The 19,048-nt window shown below is 49.7% G+C and overlaps 1 protein-coding gene across 8 annotated transcripts in view; it reads right to left on the bottom strand.

Moving 5' to 3' along the window:
• Positions 1 to 19,048, bottom strand: part of SSBP3 (single stranded DNA binding protein 3) — a 135,349-nt gene that overhangs the window by 20,592 nt on the left and 95,709 nt on the right. For 4 of the 8 annotated variants that reach the window (XM_080921852.1, XM_080921854.1, XM_080921853.1 and 1 more), the window contains exons 5-7: positions 18,497 to 18,586; positions 989 to 1,069; positions 33 to 92 (exon numbers count right to left, since the gene is read on the bottom strand). In XM_080921852.1, coding sequence (XP_080777978.1) covers positions 33 to 92; positions 989 to 1,069; positions 18,497 to 18,586 — 231 coding nt within the window. The remainder of the gene's footprint in view (positions 1 to 32; positions 93 to 988; positions 1,070 to 18,496; positions 18,587 to 19,048) is intronic. The other 4 variants (XM_080921856.1, XM_080921858.1, XM_080921857.1 and 1 more) reach the window with 1 other exon arrangement.

The following is a 19,048-nucleotide window of genomic DNA, read 5'->3' as shown; positions in this document are numbered from 1 at the left end:
CAGGAAATTAAAAACAAGAAAAGATACTGTACCTGGTTTCCCATTCTGATCGGGGGCCTGGGGCCGCCTGCATATCGCGGTGACATAAAAGGCTGTAATTATAGGGAATCAGTTCAATGACAGATGAACTACTGTATAGTGACAAACACAAATGCTTTGCACTTTGCAAAGTCCAGTTTATAACAACTAGTGATCTTCTAAGCTCTCTCTAGTCCGGTAGCCTCCTCTTCCTTCCAGGCAAAACTTCCTTTGGGCAGAGGAACAACAGATCCACACAATTCCCAACCTGCATTGGCTTGCAGAAATCTACTTTGGGTGGAGGGGCAGCAGCTGAAACGTCACACAGAACGCAGAATAGCGAAATCAATGCAAGGCAAAGGAGGCCACCTCTGATCTCCACAAGGGCAAAGAAAACAACAAGCAAAAGGAGCGAGACATCTTCAGGTTTGCAGACAGAGCAGGCACTCGCACACAAGCACACACACAAGCACGCACAGAGAAATCATCAACAGGGAGGAGTGGGAAGGGAGCAAGGACTTATGGGAAAACATGATGGGGGAGAAAAAAACAGTAAGGGACAGCGGGTCCCCTAACTTAATGCACGGAATGGGCAAGAAAGCTTTCTGAGCAGCGAGAGTGCACAAAGAAAAGGCCAGGGGTGCAGCCTTGGTTACAAACAAATGGTTAACCAAACTCAAAACCAAACAAAAGGGAGAGAGGAAAAACCAAAAACATAAAGGCCACTGGCAAGGTCACAGGAAGATTTGTTTCTTTTCTCTTGGTTTCAGATCCAAACTGGGTGGGATGTCCAGGAAATGAAGACTGTATTTATAAGAATATTTTTAAAATTAAACTTGTCAATCAGGACTGGAAGGCAATGTTGGAGCTCATTTTGATTTTTGTTTTTCCTCTGCGGCTCTCTCCTTCCTCCTGCCCCGGCGCCCCCCGGCCGGCGGGCCGTTGAGCCGGCGAGCCACAGTGCGTTTACCTGACTGTGGGGTCCCATCATGCTGCTGGGATTGTGAGGTGGAGGCTGTGCGTGCGGCGAGGGCTGTGACCCCGGAGGACCCTGTGAGGCCAGACAGTAGAGGCAGGTTATAGATCACAGCACATGGAGAAGCGCAGAAGAAGCTTAAAAGAACAAAAATTAAACCAAAACGCAGAGTGGTGGCGGGCGTGCGGGTGGTGGGCTGTGGCTGGCAGGAGGTGGCGGAGCGCTGCTTGGGTCCTGGTTCAATGGCGAACAACGGCGGGCAGGTGGGAAGGAGGGAGGCTGACCAATACACTCACAAGGGATTTGGAAAAACGAAAAAATAAAACAAAGCACCTTCATCAAAGCACACAGGAGCGAGGGCCAGACACAGGCTACTACCAAACAGAGTTTGCCATGTTAAATACACTGGTTGACTCAGACAGGGCCCCTGGACCCAGATACAATGCCTACAGGTACCACTTCAGAGGGCACAGGAGGAATCGGGCGAAGTCCCTGCCCTCAAGGAGCTCACAGTCTCAAGAGACAGAGAACAGGTGATTAGAGACAATATTCATAAGGTCTGGCTGGTTGAAGCAGGACAGAAGGAATGATGGACAAACACAGACAGAGGCAGAGGCAGAGGTGGTGCTAGGTTCTAAGCCAATGGTGTACACAGACGGCAGCCAAGCCCAGTGTGAGCAATGCCAGGACTCTGTGGTTTGTGAATTCACCTACAACTCAAAATAGCTCTGTATGCACTGCCTCTTCTTTCATCCTTCACAGAGGCGGAAGAGCCCAGGCCACAGCTACACAAGCTCTAAGTGGCGGAGCCAGGCCGAGGGTCAAGTGGCACAGGTGTGAGGAGGGCCAGTGCTTGGTGGTTCAGTGGGAAGAGGGCCCACTTTCCACACCAGATGATGGCAAGTTGCCTGCAGTTCCAAGCTGACCCAAAGCTCTCAGCTATGCTTACCTCGACTGCCCACCAGACACAAGGAGATACATTTACGATCTACAGAGTTGGTCAAACTGCAGGTTATATCCTGCCAGTAGGTGCTAAGAACAATGTAATAAATACAAACCAAACATAAGTAAAAACGAAGTATCAGAGCCTTGTGTATCACAAGAAGAGTGAACTTCCAGCTTGCAGGAAAAAGTATGCAAGCCTTTGCACAAAAACATGCACATATGCAGATAAGGAGGAGTCTAAAAGTTTACTATAGTGGCTCACAGCCAGTTTGCCTCTGAGGCCCAGCAGGCCACTAGGACCTTGACTCAGGATGGGAGGAGCATGTGCACCTTTCTCCACCGGAGCTGTCCCTTAGTGTAGAGTAAGGAAAGCTAGTCAGCTACAGTCACTGGTTCCATCCTCAGTCTCCTTTCTTAAAGCCCATGGGGACACGAAGCCTGGGTGTGGGTGGGGGCTGGGGGAGAAGGTAGACAACAAAGAGGTGAGCAAAAGAAGGGGAAGGGGACAAGAACTGTCCAGCAGCTAAGGGCACCAGTGGGGACAGCCCCAGAGCTTCTTGGCAAAGTGAAGGGCTGTTCACTTCCGGAAAGCTTGGAGGAGCAGATGTTCCCCTACCTGCCACGCTACTAATTTCAACAAGTGTGTGTCTTTCTAGCGGCTGCCAGCAACGGCATGGTTTGTTACCATGAGCAATTTTCTTAATTAACAGACATTAATTAGCCATTTAGCAATTTTGCAAGCATTTGTTTAGCGTCTTTCCTAAACATGAATACCACTGTGATAATGGCACTGATTAGAGGGTCCCCTAATTAACAGTACAGGGAAGGAAAATTGAAATCACATAAATTAAAAAGGGAGGGGAAGTTAATGAAGGCGGGACATATTTGCACCTGCAAGTCTTTTATACCACAAAACTTGGGTGTAATGTAAACAAAACAAGATAATTTGAAGCCAACCCCCAAAAAGAAAATGGGGGGAAAAAAGACCAGGAAGAGCGCTCAAGGGGTAAGGTCCAGCTGCCAAGAGGGGGCAAAGGCTTGTCTGCTGGCCGCCGGGCTCCTGGCAACAGGGAGTATCTCCTCCCTCACAGTCCTGCTCCCTCCCTGGTCACACAAATGCATTTACAGAGCAAGCAGACTGTTTTGGGGAAGCACTGCACACCCGTGTGCCCCATCAGGCAGGAGCGGTTCCTGGTGGTCACTAGAAACCAGAGAAAACCACTTGCAGCAACCCCACCTTGTGACCTCAAGTGATGGCTGAAAAGCACCCTGAAAGCCTGGCTAGTAGCACAGGCTAGGTCCTTACAAGAGGCACTCTGGGGTGCAGAAGGCAAAGCTGGTTGTGAGCAAGGGGAGAGTGCAAGTTTGTCACCAAGACAGATGCACCATAAAGCAAGGCTGTTGGTGAGGCCCTGAGGACCACTGGAGACAGGGAGGGCATGAAGGTCTTCACATGAAGGTGTCAGAGCATCCTAGCCCAGCCTCTGACAGATAGCCCAGACAGGAAACTCATGGCAACCTCAATTCATCCCCTTAGGTGAAATGTAGCCTCTGTCTGCCTTAGACCTGCCTCTCCTCAAACTCCCAGGCACAGCAAAAACACAGCACAGGTCAGAAGCAAAAACTTTTCTTTGTGCTTTGCCAGTAGTTCATCCATGTTCCCGGGACCCGTACCATCTGTCCCTCAGCTTGGAGAATTCTTCACTATGCTGTGTGTCTGGGCTGTGACCTTCAAACCATCTGAAGCATCCACAGAGGGAACCCTCAACAGCTTGCCACACAGGCCCCAAACAAGTGGCCTCACCGTCCCTTCTAGCCAGCATTTTGCCAGAGAGCTGCCATTTGGTTTACATAAAGGGAGCCTGATGGTTTCCCCAATTTGTTCTGCATGGGCAAATCCCACACAGGAAGTTCGACAAACACACAAAGTCTTTGCTTGAAGTTTGACCTTTTTGCTGAGATGGGAGAAAGAGGGCATCCCAATGACTGGCTTCCCGGACAGGTCAAGTTCCCTATGGGCTATCTTAGAGTTCAGTTGCTGGAAGGTTTTTGAAGAACCTAATGTGTGTCTAGCTGGCGAAGGCCCATTCCTTTAGGGGTGCTTGGGAGCTTTCTGCCACAAGAGCTGCACAACACTATGGTAGATCAGGATGGCTCAGTCCAGCTCGAATATTCATTTGTTTATAGATGGCCTTACACTGATAGACTGCCCATCTCTTTCCCTAAAGTCCTGTTTCTAGAGAAGAATCAGGGCAGGGATGGGACTTAACCAAGACTACCAGAAACTAGCTATTTGCTGAGCTAAGTTTTCCAGCTTCGCCAGGGCTCTGCAATACACTATGTCTCCAACTTCATCTATTTTTAAAGAAACAGGGCTTGGGGAAACTGGGTTTAAATTCTAGTTATCTCTGTCACTGGCTGTTCCTGGCCTCTCACTGATGAGCAAAACCAATCCCGGAAACCCAGGGGAGAGAGGGTCCTTTGCCTGCACCAGCTGGTTCACCAGTCATGCTGTTTTATAGGCAAGAAAGGAGAATGTTCTCACTAGCTCTGTAGTTACTAAGTGGGGAACCAAAGCCTCATTCTTGGAACCTGGGATCTAGAGGAGCCCAGCACCCTGCAAGCCTGTGCGCCTGTGTCCAAAAGACCTCCAAGTCCATTTGGGGAAAAAAAAAAACCCAATGACAGGGCTGAGAGCTGGCAAACCCACCCAGGGCTCTAGGAGTGACGCCTAGTTCACTCTTGCTGCCCAGAGAGGTAAACTGAGGCCCAGAGTGGCTACAGGATGTAGGTCTCCTCTTGGAGCCCCCAGAAGCTGGATTGAGAACTACAGTCCTACAGTGGATCAGACTTGTTTCTACTGTCTTCACCGTCTGTCTGGAGACTGGGACCTGAGGCAAGGGGAAGCCAAATGAACTAGGGTAATTCCTGTTCCTGAATCTTAAAAAAGGTGGAAAATACACCTATGGCCTATGCGGCCTTCACACTGCCCTGATAATGGATTTGCCCTTCCCTCACAGCTGGCTCCAGATCACTGCCTTCAGACACCCGAACCCCCAGACTTCCTTTTCATTCTTTTTTCTGTAATTTCAGCACTGAATAGTGTTATATCCAGCAGGTTGTGAGAGTCACTTAGGCAAGGCCTGGGGGGCTCTGTTACGGGTGTGATCGAGGCAAGTGTTTAGCCATTTCACAGACCCTCACAGTCCAGATACCGATGGTTTAGTGCAAAAGCCTTGATGGGGCATCAGCATGGTAGGAAGCAGCACTCCTGCAGCTCAGAGAGCGGAGGTCTTTGCAGAAAAGCATTTCACAACTGCCAGCAAGAGCCCCTCCTGCCACACTCTGGTTATGCCCTGTACCAAAGCTCTTGAGCAATGCACTAGGGCATGCTGGGGAAATCCTTGAAGTATATGTGCCGAGTCTAATTCCCTAACATCTCTGAGCCTCAGGTGTCTCTAAGAAAAGTGGAACCATCTATACAGACAGGGCAGCCATGTGGCCGGGCTCACAATGGAACTCTTGGGTGTTTGGCTGTCTGGTTTGCTGGTTCTTGTCCGAGTGTCTTGTCCTGACTATCCACAGCCTGAGGAAAGCCATATAGCTTCCCGTAAGCCTCCACAGATAGCCTGCAGAACTCTGGGACAATAACTATTATTGCTTGCCTCATTAGGATATCCAAGGCTGGACCAGTGCAGTGAGGTTTGGGCATGTGACCACACAGCTACATCAAGGGACCTCACAAAGCTCTATGCTTTTGAGCTTACGGAGCTATGAGGGCCATGTAAGTACCAACAGATTGACCAAGCTGGTACTCTAAATGGGGTTTTTAAAAAAGATAGCTCTTTAATACACAAACAAACAAACAAACCCAAAAAACCTACAGACAAATAAGCTAATGTTTAAAGGAGCAGCAGTTATGTGCTCCTTTCCCAAACGCCCCTACACCCACCCCGATGGAAGGAGCACAGCATAAGGCTGTGGAACCAGGGCTAGAGTCACTCTCTTGTGGCCCATGGCTTTGGCTGCCAGGTTCTTTGCTCTTACCCAGTCCCCAGGGCTTGGACAGTGCTTTGCAATGACAGTGTCATTATCATCTAAGCAAAATCTAAGATAAAGTAAGAGCTATGACATCACCACCCCTTCCCTGACTCCATGGACACTGGGCTCGATCAGAGTAGAGTATAAAGGCCTTGTGGTACTGGTAGCCACCTGCCCGCTGGCCGTGTTGCTATAGATGAGGCAATATAAAATAATGACAATACACATAGCAAAAGCACTTCGGACAATCCACTTCGTACTTTGGACATAAACTGTGGGCAGAAACGGCTATACCCTACTCTGTATGGGGACGGAGGTGTGCCCATGAGCCATATACACCCTGCATCTGGGACGGGGAAGTTACCAGTTAAGAGTGAGGAGAAATGCACGGCGAGTATTTCCACAGTGGGGAAACATGAGGAAGAATCAGCAGAGGGGCTCTGCTTTCATGTGAGCTGAGTAAAGCCAGCATCATGGCCTTTTGCCCGGTCCATTCTCCATGTCAGGATAGCAGTGGGCAGCAGGGGTGATAACTCGGTCAATTGGAGTCTCACGTGGGACTGGTTGAACACGGGGACACTCAAGAAAAAAATTTCTCAACGTGTGTGTGGCACACCTGCCCATGAATCAGTAGATAATAGCTTTGCTGTTTTGCGTTTTGGGACAGGGTTTCTCTGTGTAGCCCTGGCTGTTCTGGATCTGTAGACCAGGCTGGCCTCAAACTCAGATCTACCCGACTCTGCCTCCTGAGTACTGGGATTAAAGGGATACACCACCACCACTCACTAGATGGTAGCTTCAAAAAAAAACAAAACAAAACAAAAAAGGTGGGGAAGGAATTCTGTGCTTACTGCTTTTAGTCAGAGAAAGAGGCCAGACATGCCCTAGTCATGAAGGCACAAGCTCAAAGCTCAGACTCAGTCCTCTGCCGCTATGCATATAGTTCAGGTGGAGGCTGAAGTGAATGGCCCAGGGGTACAGCTACTAGGTCAGACGACAGTTAAGCTCGGGAGAGACCCCACCTCCCAGCATTTTGTTAAGGTTTTACTGGGACACAGCCAGGAGCTGTGTTCTCCATGCACAGCTGCCTTTGTGCAGCGATGGGAGAGCTGAGGAGTCACAGGGCCTCGGACATTTGCTAACCTGCCAATCACAGAAATGGTCCAGAGGTCCCCGAAGGAGATGACAGCTTTCAGGGCTGATGAGGGAAAACTAGAGTCTGTATTAATTTGCAAGGAAAAACACAATACTCTGCACACTTTCTGATTTTAAACCCACACCTTTCATAAAAGACAAAGGAATAAAGCCAACTATTTGCAAAGGAGAAAACGGAGTCACACCCGGTGGCACATGCACTTGGGAGGTGAAGGCTGGAGGACCGAGGGTTCAAAGACAGCTTTAGATACATAGTGAGTTTGAAATGGGGAGGGCATGACAGACCAGTGACATTAAGGCATTAGTAGAGAACCAAGGTTTATCCCACGGGAAATGGCCAGAATGAACAAAGTCAGAAGCCAACAAACATGCTCTATTCCCACTGGCCCCATCGCTGTTCGCCAGCCTGGTTTGCTTGCCTTTCAGTCCTGAATAAACTGCAGTTCACCGTTACAGCATAAAACATCAAGGTCTGGTGAGGTGGCTCCCTGGGTAGATACTTGCTGACAAGCTTGATGACTGAGGCTTGATCCTCGGACCATGTGAAGGAGACTGACTCAGAAGCTGACCTGGATCTCCACACGTGTATCCCTCTCCCCAGTCCTCTGCTGGTCTCAATCACTCCATCCCTGTTACAGCGCTCGATTTCTCTTGTCTAGGACATGAGCATTTGCACTCTTTCGGCAGGTTCAGGCTGTTTGGCCCCTTTTCTAAGGACTGAGGCTCATGGAGGAGTTTCTGGGTTCATCAGGCCTAATCTTAAATGCATGGGTTGTACTGGGGAAAAAGAGGAGAGGTGATGTGAAGAGCCACTGAAACTTAGGGATCTCCCTTCTAGACACTGGGTGTCTGTCATCTGTGTAGCTTAACTGGTCACCTTTTTGCAGGGACAAAGGAAGAATATCCAGAATTTAGAATAATGAGTAGGACCTTGTTACAGCCAGTGCATTTGATGGGTACCAGCTGCTGTACCAAGTGTCACAAACAAGTAGCAACCCTTCCCTCAGGAGTTGAAGCCTGGTGGGAGAATGAAGTGTAACTATGACCACAGCAGTGTCAGAGACAGAAACTAAATCCAAGAGGTATTTAGGCTGCAGTGATTATCCCTGAATCACAGGAGGCAGGGCCTTGAGGGTGTAAATGTGCCCTGGATGAAAAAGGTAGACAGACCAGACACAGAGGATGGAATCTAGGCAGCCCCAGTTCAGGAAAGGTTACAGAAAGATAGGGGCCTGGGACGAAAGAATTTTACCCTATGGAAGCTACTGTAAGGAAGTCATAATGAGATTGGTCTATCTGAGGATCACACATCCATTTCTTCCCAAGATGTTTCCTTACTTCCTTTTCAAGTCAGAAATCAGGGCCTGTGGCCATGGGGGAAAACCATGAGCTCACAGCCGCCATCCAGGGTGCTAATTCCCATCTCTTGCCATGGGGATTGAGGGACTCCGTTATCTTCTCCCTGTGAGAGGTACTGTGACCTTGCTGGGGTCTGCCACAGCACTGGCCAGGTCAAGGTTCCCATACAGAGTCTCATCCCCGGGGGCTTCTAACAGGGTCTGATGGCAGATGCTCTCTCTGACTTCTATTCATTGCAAAGTAACATGTTTTGGGACTATGTGGGTATTAGAGACGGACCCTGATAGTAAATTACATCAGTTCCTCAGGACACAGAGAGAATATTCCTGCTTTGCCAGAGCAATCAGCTTCCCACCCCCTAAAAACTGTCATTGGCTCTGAAATTGGACAGTGTTACTGATGCAGCTGGCTCCTGCCGGCCTCCACCCCGCCTGCCAGCACTCCGCTCTGCTATTAATCACAACAGCACAGTGAAGGTGAGGTGCATGTTAAAGAGGCATGGCCTCATCTACCCAGAGAAGCCTGCTCTGCTTGAAGTCCTCCAGACACTTGTGCACACAACTCTTCCAATAACACTGCACAGCTAAACAATCCATGACTGTTCACAGCCAACTAGGAAGCAGGTAACCAGGCCCTGGAAGCCACAAATCCAAAATGCCCAGAACTCAGCCTCCCACGCCCACCAAACAGCAGACTCCAAAAGAGATCAGGAGGCTGCTGGTTTCATTTTGCTCCGCCAGTGTGACATGTCGGGATGACCTGGGACTCTTTTCTCTTCTCAGTTAAGGTGAAGCAACAGGCTTGGACCGGTAAATGCCAGAACTCTGGAATCAAACAGGCTTGAGATACCTGGTCTACTGCCATGTGGACAACAGACATGATCCCTGGAGAACTTTGGCAGAAGGAATGGCTCTGGGGTAATGAGAGAAGCCAGGGTTATGGCAGGAGCCTGGCCTGGGTGCCTGTAAGACAATCACAAATCTGCGGTGCCAAGAGTCAAGTATTCAGGTTAGTGCCAGGAGCCAGCTATCACCACTAGGCAGCTGCTAATACGTGAAGCTGCCACTTGCAATCCTGTCCACCCTAGAGTTCTCTAGGAACACCCTGTCTTTTCCTTATTACCCACTCAAGAATCCCACTTGACACAAGGCTTAAATGGCAGAACAGGCAAGCCTGGGACATGGTTTCCTCTTGTGCCTCCCACGTCCACTCCCTCTACTGTCACTGGAGACCAGGACTTAGAAAACAAGGCTACTTTCCCAGATCAGATCACAAACTTCCCGTCTTTGACTATTCCTATCACCTCACAGCTACTGGGATTAAAGCTATCATCAGGAAGTGGAACTTGGTGAGATCTGTGTTAAGTTTGTCCACTTTGACCTTGGAGCACAGATCAGGCCAGACTCTGTCACAGGCTTCAAGAGTACTGAGCGAGTGGGGAGTGAAGATCCTTCACTCCTAGGTGAACACAGCAGTTGGGAGAGGAAAAAAAAAAATCACAGACTGATAGAGGGACAGAGACCGAACCTGAGAGCAACAGATCTGATCCTCCCCAGGAGGACAAAGACTTGTTCTACCAATGGGGTGAGGATGGCAGGGACAGACCAGACAGGGTTCCAGGTGCTATACTAGGAAATGTGGAGTTTTATAGGTAAGGACACCATAGAAGAGCACGTGACATGGCAGTCCAAGATGGCACCTGACAAGTGTACCCACCATGGCCAGTCTGAAGGCCATCAACTGACTGTGAACCGCATGAATAAATGATTCAATGCTGGCCTCTGGAAAGGAATCCTGTAGAATTTCCAACCATTCTCATGCTTGTTGGTTCAATTCAGAGCTGATGAAGTAGGCGGTTTTATAGGCAAGGGAGAAACAAAATATAAAAGGGTACTCCGGCAGCTTCTGGTGACAGAACTCCATGTTGCCCCTGGGGTCCGTCCCTGGCATCTGAGAGTGGGTCTCCATTAAGCTCACCCAAACAAGCCTGCTAGGAGCAGAAGCTCCTGAACCCACAACGTACTTTCCTACTTTCATTTTCCCTAGAGACGCCTGTGGGGGGCTAGACCAAAAAAACGAGCCAGAATGGCCAAAGCGAAGGGAGCAAGTCAAGTGGGCAGATCAGCAAGCGATTAGGAAGCTGCCTCATTAAAGGGCCAAGTGACACTGGTGTTTCACCAGCACCAACTCTTGTCAGTGGAACCAGAGACTTAAGTGTTAACAGGGTAGTAGATTTGAAGAATCGTAAACCTCAGTAACGTCATAAAGAAGACTGTACCAAGCTTCGAGACACTCTTCTGCCAAAAGAATACACTAAAAGCAGCCCTGATTCCTGTCTAGGTAGGAAGCTCAGAGAATAAAGCGGCCCCAAGACATACAGGAACCATCCATGTGCTGGCTGATAGAGAGTACTCACCAGGTACCCAACACCAGGCAGAGTTGGTTCCCTGTGCATGTCACACAATCTTCACAAGGGTCCTAAGAAGTCACAGATATACATCAACCCCAAATATGGGATGCAGCAAATGAGGTTCAGAGAGATTCACTGAATTTTTGGAACAACCCTAGACACCAGGAAAAATAACCTCCTTCAAAGAGGAAGGAGGGATGGGGCTCTGCATCTGCCTGACCCAGAGGGAACAGCATGCTCCCCATAACCCTGCCAGCATGGATCTGAGGCTGTTCCTCATCTTCCAGCAGTACCACAAAACATCATCTAACATGAAGATGCTTGTATCTAGCCCACCCCTCCTGCACAGACAAAAACAACAGAAATCACCTAGAGCTGGCACTTCATGAAAGCTGTGCCTGTCCCTAATACCTCCACAGCCTCATTAACCAACATTTAAGTCTTAGCAAGAGATGGAGCTTTCCTGGGAGGAAGCTCAAAGGAGCTTGGTGGGTCTGGGCTAGAAGTTTCATTGCTGTCAAGGCTTTCATCTGGACAGAACTCTGCTTAGCAACGTTGCCTAGGGAAGGAAGGGCCTTCATACAGAAATGGGGCACACACCCGAATCTCACATGGTGGGTCCTGCCTTGTTCCAAGTCCTTGAAAGAGTCCTCATATGTCCAGGGGAGGACAAATACTATGACAGACCCAGGGGGGTCATCCTCACCTGTGTTCTGCAGAGGCAAGTGTACTGTGTACTACACAGGACTCTACTGGAATTCTCTTCCTCAAATCCCTTCTGCTATAAGGACTCAGCAAATCTGACCTCCTTTTTGTAAAGTAGAAAAACCTCTCACAATTTGCTGACATGATAGCGGAACAGGCAGAGGGTCTACCCTGCACTAGCTAGAGAGAGTCCAAACACAATAGCTCCCACAAATGGGAGCACCTCCATAAGTGACTCGTATTTGGGACCGGGAAATATCAGAATCAGGCAGCTGGCAGCAGAGGCCAGCAGCTCTCAAAAGGAGAAAAGAGAACTCAATGCTAAAAGAAATCCATATAAAAATGCAAGTCCAAAAAGGGGAGGAAACGTCAGCCCCAGGACTTCAGCAGCAGTGGGCACCAGTCCTTCCAGCACTAGAGGAGTAAATGCCCAGCTGGAGTTTACAGCTTGAGAGATAAGGCCCACCACAGGCAAGGAGCATCGCCTGGCTCTGCCTGGGCCTCCTACCAGCTTGGGAAGGAGGGAAAGAGCTATGTGGTTGTGGAAGTGACCAGCAGGGCTCCATGGCGAAGAATTGGCTCTGCATTAGGGGGCAGTCGCAGCCTGCAGAGATGCTGGAGGCTTTGTTACTGAGCAAGTCTCCCAGGCGCTGACTGCTGATGCATAGCTAACGGGGCGGCAGACATTGATTTATGTTCAACTATCCATTTCATCAGTGAGAGTTACGACGCTACATGTGGAGTGCACACTGGGGGTGGGGGGTAGGGGGTGGGGGCAGCTGGAGTGTGCAGGCACAAACCTGTCCAAACACATGCATCCTGGCAGGCATACCAGCCAAGGCCCCAGTCAGTCACTCAGGCAGCCTGGCACATCAGGAATAACCTTTTGTCCGTGGTTGCTAGGATCCCTGGTGCGGGTCATCTGCCACTGGGCAGACATAAGGCACCAGGCTGGCCACTGGGGGAGAATAGTCTGACCTATGAGGTGGTGATGGTGGCCAGGAAAGGCAATTGGTGGTACGGCTCCATCACTAAACCGAAGGACAAAAGGAACTCCTAGAGTAGGTAGGAAGGATTTCAAAGGACACACAAGAATTTGTCAGCAGGGTTTGATACAATCCAGGGTATTTAGCTCTTGGGGTGAGGGTAAGAGCCTTTCTGCCCTATAGCTGGCTTCCAGAGCATGCTGGTGAGGAGGAAGGACCTCACCTCCAACTGAGGCTTGTACCCAGCAGCTGGGACACTTCAGTCCTAATACTTCTCAGCAGTAATAAGCTCACTTCCTGTCAGTCTAGATGACTAGACCTGGTAAGAAGCTGGGGCAGGGGAATGGGGTCTCACACAGCACCTGTGGGCCTTCAATCAATGGACAACGAAGTGGGCAGAGGCTGGGATGGGGGCAGGGCCTGGGTGGAGGGGAGGGGTGAGCGATGCCTGGAAAGATAAGTAGTTCATACAGAAGGTACTGTCCAGAACTGTCTTCCTAGCCAGACCCGTGCAATTCCAGCAGGGTTTCCTCATCTGTGCTACAGCCACGCTGGGCTCTGGGGGGTCTACCTTCTAAGTCAATGCAATCCCAGAAGGCAGGAAGGAAGGGCTAACTCTTCTGGAGAGAATGTTTTCCCCTAACTTCAAAAAGGCCAGATAGCTCTACCAGGAGGGGCCTGAGCTCCACCAGGGCAGGCAGGGAGGGGACTAAAGGGGCAGGAGGTTATTTACTATACACCCAATCCCTGCACCCAAGCTCCCCAGGATTGCCTAACCCTGGCCTGTGCTTCTGATTCACCATGACGTCTCACTTTATGGCCTTTGCTGGACCGAGTCCCTGGGCAGGATCCTGTCTATAGCTCCCTCTGGTAGTGATCACCAGAGTCCTCCAACCATAGGGACGATGACTGACACCCATAGATTTGGTTCCTGCCTACTTCCCTGATTCCCTTCTTTCTTATTAGCCCCTAGTCCTGACAGCAAGTCCTGGTTAGTAATGGGTTTCAGAAATCAGAAAAACAGAATTTAACTATTTCTCCAACCCCTAGACTTGAAGTGGCCAGCAGAGGTGCCTGTCCTACGGTAGCAGCTCTCTGGCTGGAGAAATGGCCTGCATGAACCCTTTCCCTTACTCACACCTCTGCTCTTCTCTCCTTTCTTCTGAAGAAGGAGGCTGGAGACAGCATCGAATTTCTACAGCCAACCCACTGCCACCAGTTTATTGGGCTTTGAGCTCCCTGGTAATATCCTCCCTCCCAAGGCTCCGAGTCCCCAGGCTCTCCACTGGGAATCCGGCCTGTGAATGCTTACTATCACTGTCAGTCCAGCTCACTACCTTCTCCACAAAGCTTCAAATTAGCTTCTCTCGATTCCCTCAAGGACTTAGGATTGGATGCAGGAGCCTCACAAGACAAGGCTGTCTCTACCATTTGGCAGGACACCAACAAACAGCAGAGCCTCCTGAGGTTGTGTCTCTCGGGGAGCCCACGGGGAGCCCATGGAGTCTGCAGGAGAAGGGTCGGGTTGTAGACCTTCCTTCCATTTGCTTGCTCTCCACCTTCCAGGCTGTGAGCAGTGTTTGCTCCTTGTAGCTTCCCCTTGTCCCTGTCCAGAGCTCAGCCTATTTCCAGGGTATCAGGCAGAGAGAGAAATGAGAATGGGGTAGGAAGGGGCCTCGCTGGAATAGGTGTTGGGGCACATCACCACTGCCTCCACAGCTGAGCTTTTGATAAGAGGAGTTGGTTCCCTTGCTAGCCCAGGACTGATCCACAGAAAACACAACTTTTGTCCCTGTGACCTTTGACCTTTGCCAGTACTCTATGGCACCAGTTCCCTTCTCCCTCCAAGACTCCTTGTGCACATCACTGAGTAAGCAGAATGGACTAGCATACTAGAACGAGCCATCATGCATGCGTTGTCCCTCCGCTGCATCCAGCACTGCCAGTAGCTCCTGTGTAACTTGTCCACTGGGCAACTCCATCTGGCTTTTGGCTAGAAGTTTATGTGTTGCTATTTCAAGAAAACAGTCATCCTTCCTGTCTCAGACAATCAGGAGACACCTACACCTGGACTTCAGTGATCCCTGGAAGAACACAGGGAACCAGGCAGCCAGAGGTTGAATACAATTTTTATTCACTGGACAATGTGAAGTAGTCCTTCAACTTTCTAAGTCTTCCTCTCCTGACCAGTTCTGCCTCACTGGCAGAATCACTCAACTATATGAAAGTAAGCTGCATGCTTAAAAATACAACTGAAAATTAGTAATGAAATTTAAAGACAAAACAAGAACAGAAACAGTCTGTACCCGGTGCTCTGCTCTATGACCCCCCGTTCTCCTGTAACTGTCCAGTTCTGAACCTAGAAATCTTTACTGGAGAGTCTCCCCCTTGGGGCAAGAAACTAGGTGACCTAGCCAGAGCAGTGGGCTTGGCCAAGGCCAGCCCACTTGCCAGATGTTTAACCTGAGTTAGCTGTGAGGGGAAATGCCTGCTTATGTAAAGTTCACCTGGGTTTAATGCAGAAAATCAAAGTTGGAAGACTATCTATCTAGTCCAGCCTGCACATCTATTAATGAGAAAATCTAGTCCAGCAATGGGGAGCTCTGCCCCAATGTCACTCAGCAAGCGCATGGCCAAGTCCTCTGTGTCCTTCTCCAGAGTGCCAGTCCTAAATGCCCAAGCTAGCCTTTGGTCAGAGTTCGAGTGACCAAAATTCCAGGTCTGCAGAGCTGGCTAGGCTTCTGTCCTGTATCATGAACACCACAAATAAACTTGGTTCAAACACGTACCTGCCAGGTGCCACAGCTGCTATACTTTGGGCTTTTTATTTTTAAATAACAAGGATCAGAGTTCAGCTGTCTTGGCTAGACTCTTCAAGGCCACTAAAAATCCCACAGGATCTCCAACCATGAAGTGTGACTGGGTCAGTATAAAAATGGCTGCACATATCTCACAGCACTCCATGGGCCTAGACAGGCACTGCCCATCTCAGAAACCTAGACCCAAAGGGAAGAGAGCAAACAGGGCCTCTTGTATCAATGGCCCAACCTAACTCCACAAGTGGCCTTCCCGCATGGCAGTCAGAAGCCTAAGGAAGTCCCATGTGGTATTTTCTGAGGAGCCTCTATAGGCAGGAGTCAGCTGTTCCCTCATGACCATCCTCGGAGGTCCTATTGGTTTCTAAATTTAAGAACAACTAACTGGTATTACAGTTCTGACTTGGAAAAGGTCTAAGATACACAGGACACAGGCTAGACAAAGCTGGCCCAGCTACCTGGGCTGGCTTCCCAGGATGTAGCCTTCTTGTGGCCTAGCTACCTGTCCAGGCTCCAGCCAAGAAGGGAAGAAGCACAATTGTTGACAACAGATAAAATCCTTGATATCATCTATATTTTCCTTCCAATATCAGAGTGGCTGCCTGAGAACAGTAAAGGGTGGCTGGCTAAATATCAATCGCTAATATTTCTGTCGAGATGATCTGTTCTGGAAATGGCCTGTCACTTCTTCCTTTATAGAGAGATACCCTTTCTTTTTGCAGGACCTAGGCCAAGTGGTCAGCGTCATGGAAAGCAAGCTCCCCTCACAGTGGCTGGCCTCCCCTAGCTTCTTCATTGGAGTGACAGTGGGAGGGTGCTTGCTGGCACGTGCGACTCGCCGGGAGCCAACGCAGCTTAGCCCTTTACTGCTACAATGCTAGGGAGGAAGACACACAGAGTCTGTGAGAGAGCAGAGAGGCCCAGGACGCAGAACCTTCCTGAATGATCCAGCCAACCCTTGGCAGTGCACCTAGCCTGGGGAACAGAGATGATCTCAGGGCTGGAGTCTAGACGATACTTCTGTTTAACAGTGGCTGGCAGTGGCTAAATAAGGGCAGAATCAGTTTGGGCTATCTGACCACACACCCCTAAACGTCACAGGGGAGGGCCCATGAAGTATGACTGGAATTAGAACTCAACCATGGAAGATTACAGCAAAGCAGGAAGCTGGGAGCTGCCCACATGTCATGCAGGCCCATTCCTTCTCCTAGGCTCAAGCCAAAATAGAAGTCAATGGCCTATTTTTAAAAATACAACTGGCATTAACTGGAGAGATAGCTCAGCAGTTAAGAGCACTTGTTGCTTTTGTACAGGATCCAGTGCTGTGTCCAGACCTACACTGGCTTCAGACACACACACGAAGCACATTTATCTATGCAGGCAAAATACTCATATTCATAAAATAAAAACAAAACTTTACAAAAATGATTTGATTTGTGCAAAAAACCAAACACAATCTGCAACTGTCCACTCCCTGTCTCTCACTATAGCAGCATGCAGTGGGTTCCTAGAGGCCATAATTATCCTTAAGAAAACCCAGAACAGAGGCACACAGGCGGTTGAGGTACCTGGCTGGGCTGTGTCTGCCAGTCAGAGAAGCCATGCTTATGTTATATCAGGGCATCTGTGACACCCACAAGGTGTGCAGAGATGCCTCAACCAGACAAAGAACTCCCGCTGAGCTTAACAACAGTGGGGAAGCCTGCCAAATCCTTGCCTCCCCTCTGGCAAAGATGAGCTACAACACAGCTCTTGCCTTTCTTAGGTCAGCAGGTTCCAGGCTGCTTTCTGTCGGCCTAACGTATGTCTGCAATCTTACCCCGAGACTCCATACCTTGGACATAGCCTCAGTTTTGGTGACATGCTGGCAGACAGAACATGTGTGGTCATCGGCCCTGAACTGTCGTCTGTATCTTTTTTTTCTTGCTGTCAACTAATGAGTAGTCAGCTACTTCTGTTTTATGGAGTGAGTAAATTTCACCAATGTCCTTTTTGATGAGTGTGTACCCTAGACCTCCTCTTCCCAGATTTATCATGACCTAAAACATGCAATCTTTAAAAATGGGAAGTGTCTGCCAGGAAAGAGGAGTCCTAACGTTTCCATGGTGGGGGAGAGGGTCAACCTCATCTTTTCTCGTGACTCCAAAGCTCCATCCTGCACTGTGCGTGGGGTCCTTCTGGTCCAATTCTGCATTCCTGCTTGGGCTTTCTGTTGAGAATTCTCCTCACAACCTTGTCTGAGAGCCCCACCCTTCAGAAGGTGTGGACAATCAAGTACTTTTCAAACTCGGTGAGGACAGGTTTGAAGGAACTGGTAATGTCACATCAAGAGCCCCAGCAGGAAAGTCTCCCTCTCACAGCCGGAAGGGAAGGGCAGGCTGAGGCTGACATCACTGCAAGGCAGCACTCCCCAGCCCCAGACTGGCTGAGGAGGCATGAGCCCAGAAGGGAAGGGAGAAGATGGAAAAGAAGGTGTGGAGGCCACACCCAAACCTGACAAAAGAGAAAGGTGATTTCACATCTCCCAGACCCCTACCCCTGCCTGAAAGACCAACAAGGTGTGTTGTGGAGAAGGTGGGGCTCCCCCCACTGTGGGATCGATCCTGCCTGTGGTAGGCAGAGTGCCAGCACAGATGCTGGTGAGTGCACTTGGAAAGTCAGTGGCTGACCAAAGTGAAAGGATGCTGAGGCATGCCAGGATGCTGGGGGTTTTGTTTTTCTAGTTATACCTAAGGTTTGTAGTTTGGACAGGAAAAGTAAACAATGGTGGAGACAGGAGTGACAGAACAGAAACAAAGAACAGTTTACTCATTAAAAATGGGGAAGACAAAGAATACAGATTGTTATAAAACAAACCCCACACTGGCCTGGAAACACTGACCTCCCCCAACACCAGGGTGGGCAGAAGGGCATGGCCGAAGCCTGCCTGGAAAGAGAAACCTTCCCAGCGCTTTCTTCCCTGAGGTGACAGTGCAGGGCCTCAACCAGCACAAAGCAACTGTATTTAAACCATGGCAAACAAAGCAAAGCTGCCTCCCTGTCTCCTCCCTGCCTGCCCAGCACAGGGCCCCGGGCCAGCACGTACCTGAAAGAAACCTGGTGGGATGGGGCCTCCAGGCATCCCATCGTTGGGGGGAATGTTGCCAAGCACAGGGCTTGGGGCAGCTGCTGCACTCTGTGGAGACAGAAGGAGGAGGTCAGCGGCTAACATCCAACCACACACAGAGCTTTTCGTCCCCGTCCCCAACAGACCGTTCCTCCTCAAAGGCCACTTTCTATACAAAGCCCTACAGAGGTGTTATTCACTGGGCAAGCCATGGATTCTGGGCCCCCATTGCTTCATCTCTAAAATGAGAAGCAGAGGCCGATGTCTACCTCTAGGCACACTGCAGGGGCACAGCGAAAGTACTGCTATCGTCTGGCAGAGCGGTAATGTGCAGTCAATCCACGGTGTATATTGTTGATACCGTACCTCGACTTTCCACCAGCTGCTCTAAGAAGCGGGGAGACCAATACATAACAGTGGTACCCTCTCCAGTTCACTGACATGTTACACAGAGCAAGTCAATAAATATTACTGAATAGATGACAGGCTACTGAGAAAACCTCCAGACTAGTTTCAAGAACACGTTCTGAC

This window comes from Micromys minutus (genome assembly GCF_963924665.1).
Source record: "Micromys minutus genome assembly, chromosome: 9".
In the NCBI taxonomy this organism is placed as follows: Eukaryota; Metazoa; Chordata; class Mammalia; order Rodentia; family Muridae; genus Micromys; species Micromys minutus.
The sequence above is the reverse complement of the archived record's forward strand: the minus strand, read 5'-3'. Positions and strand labels throughout refer to the sequence as shown.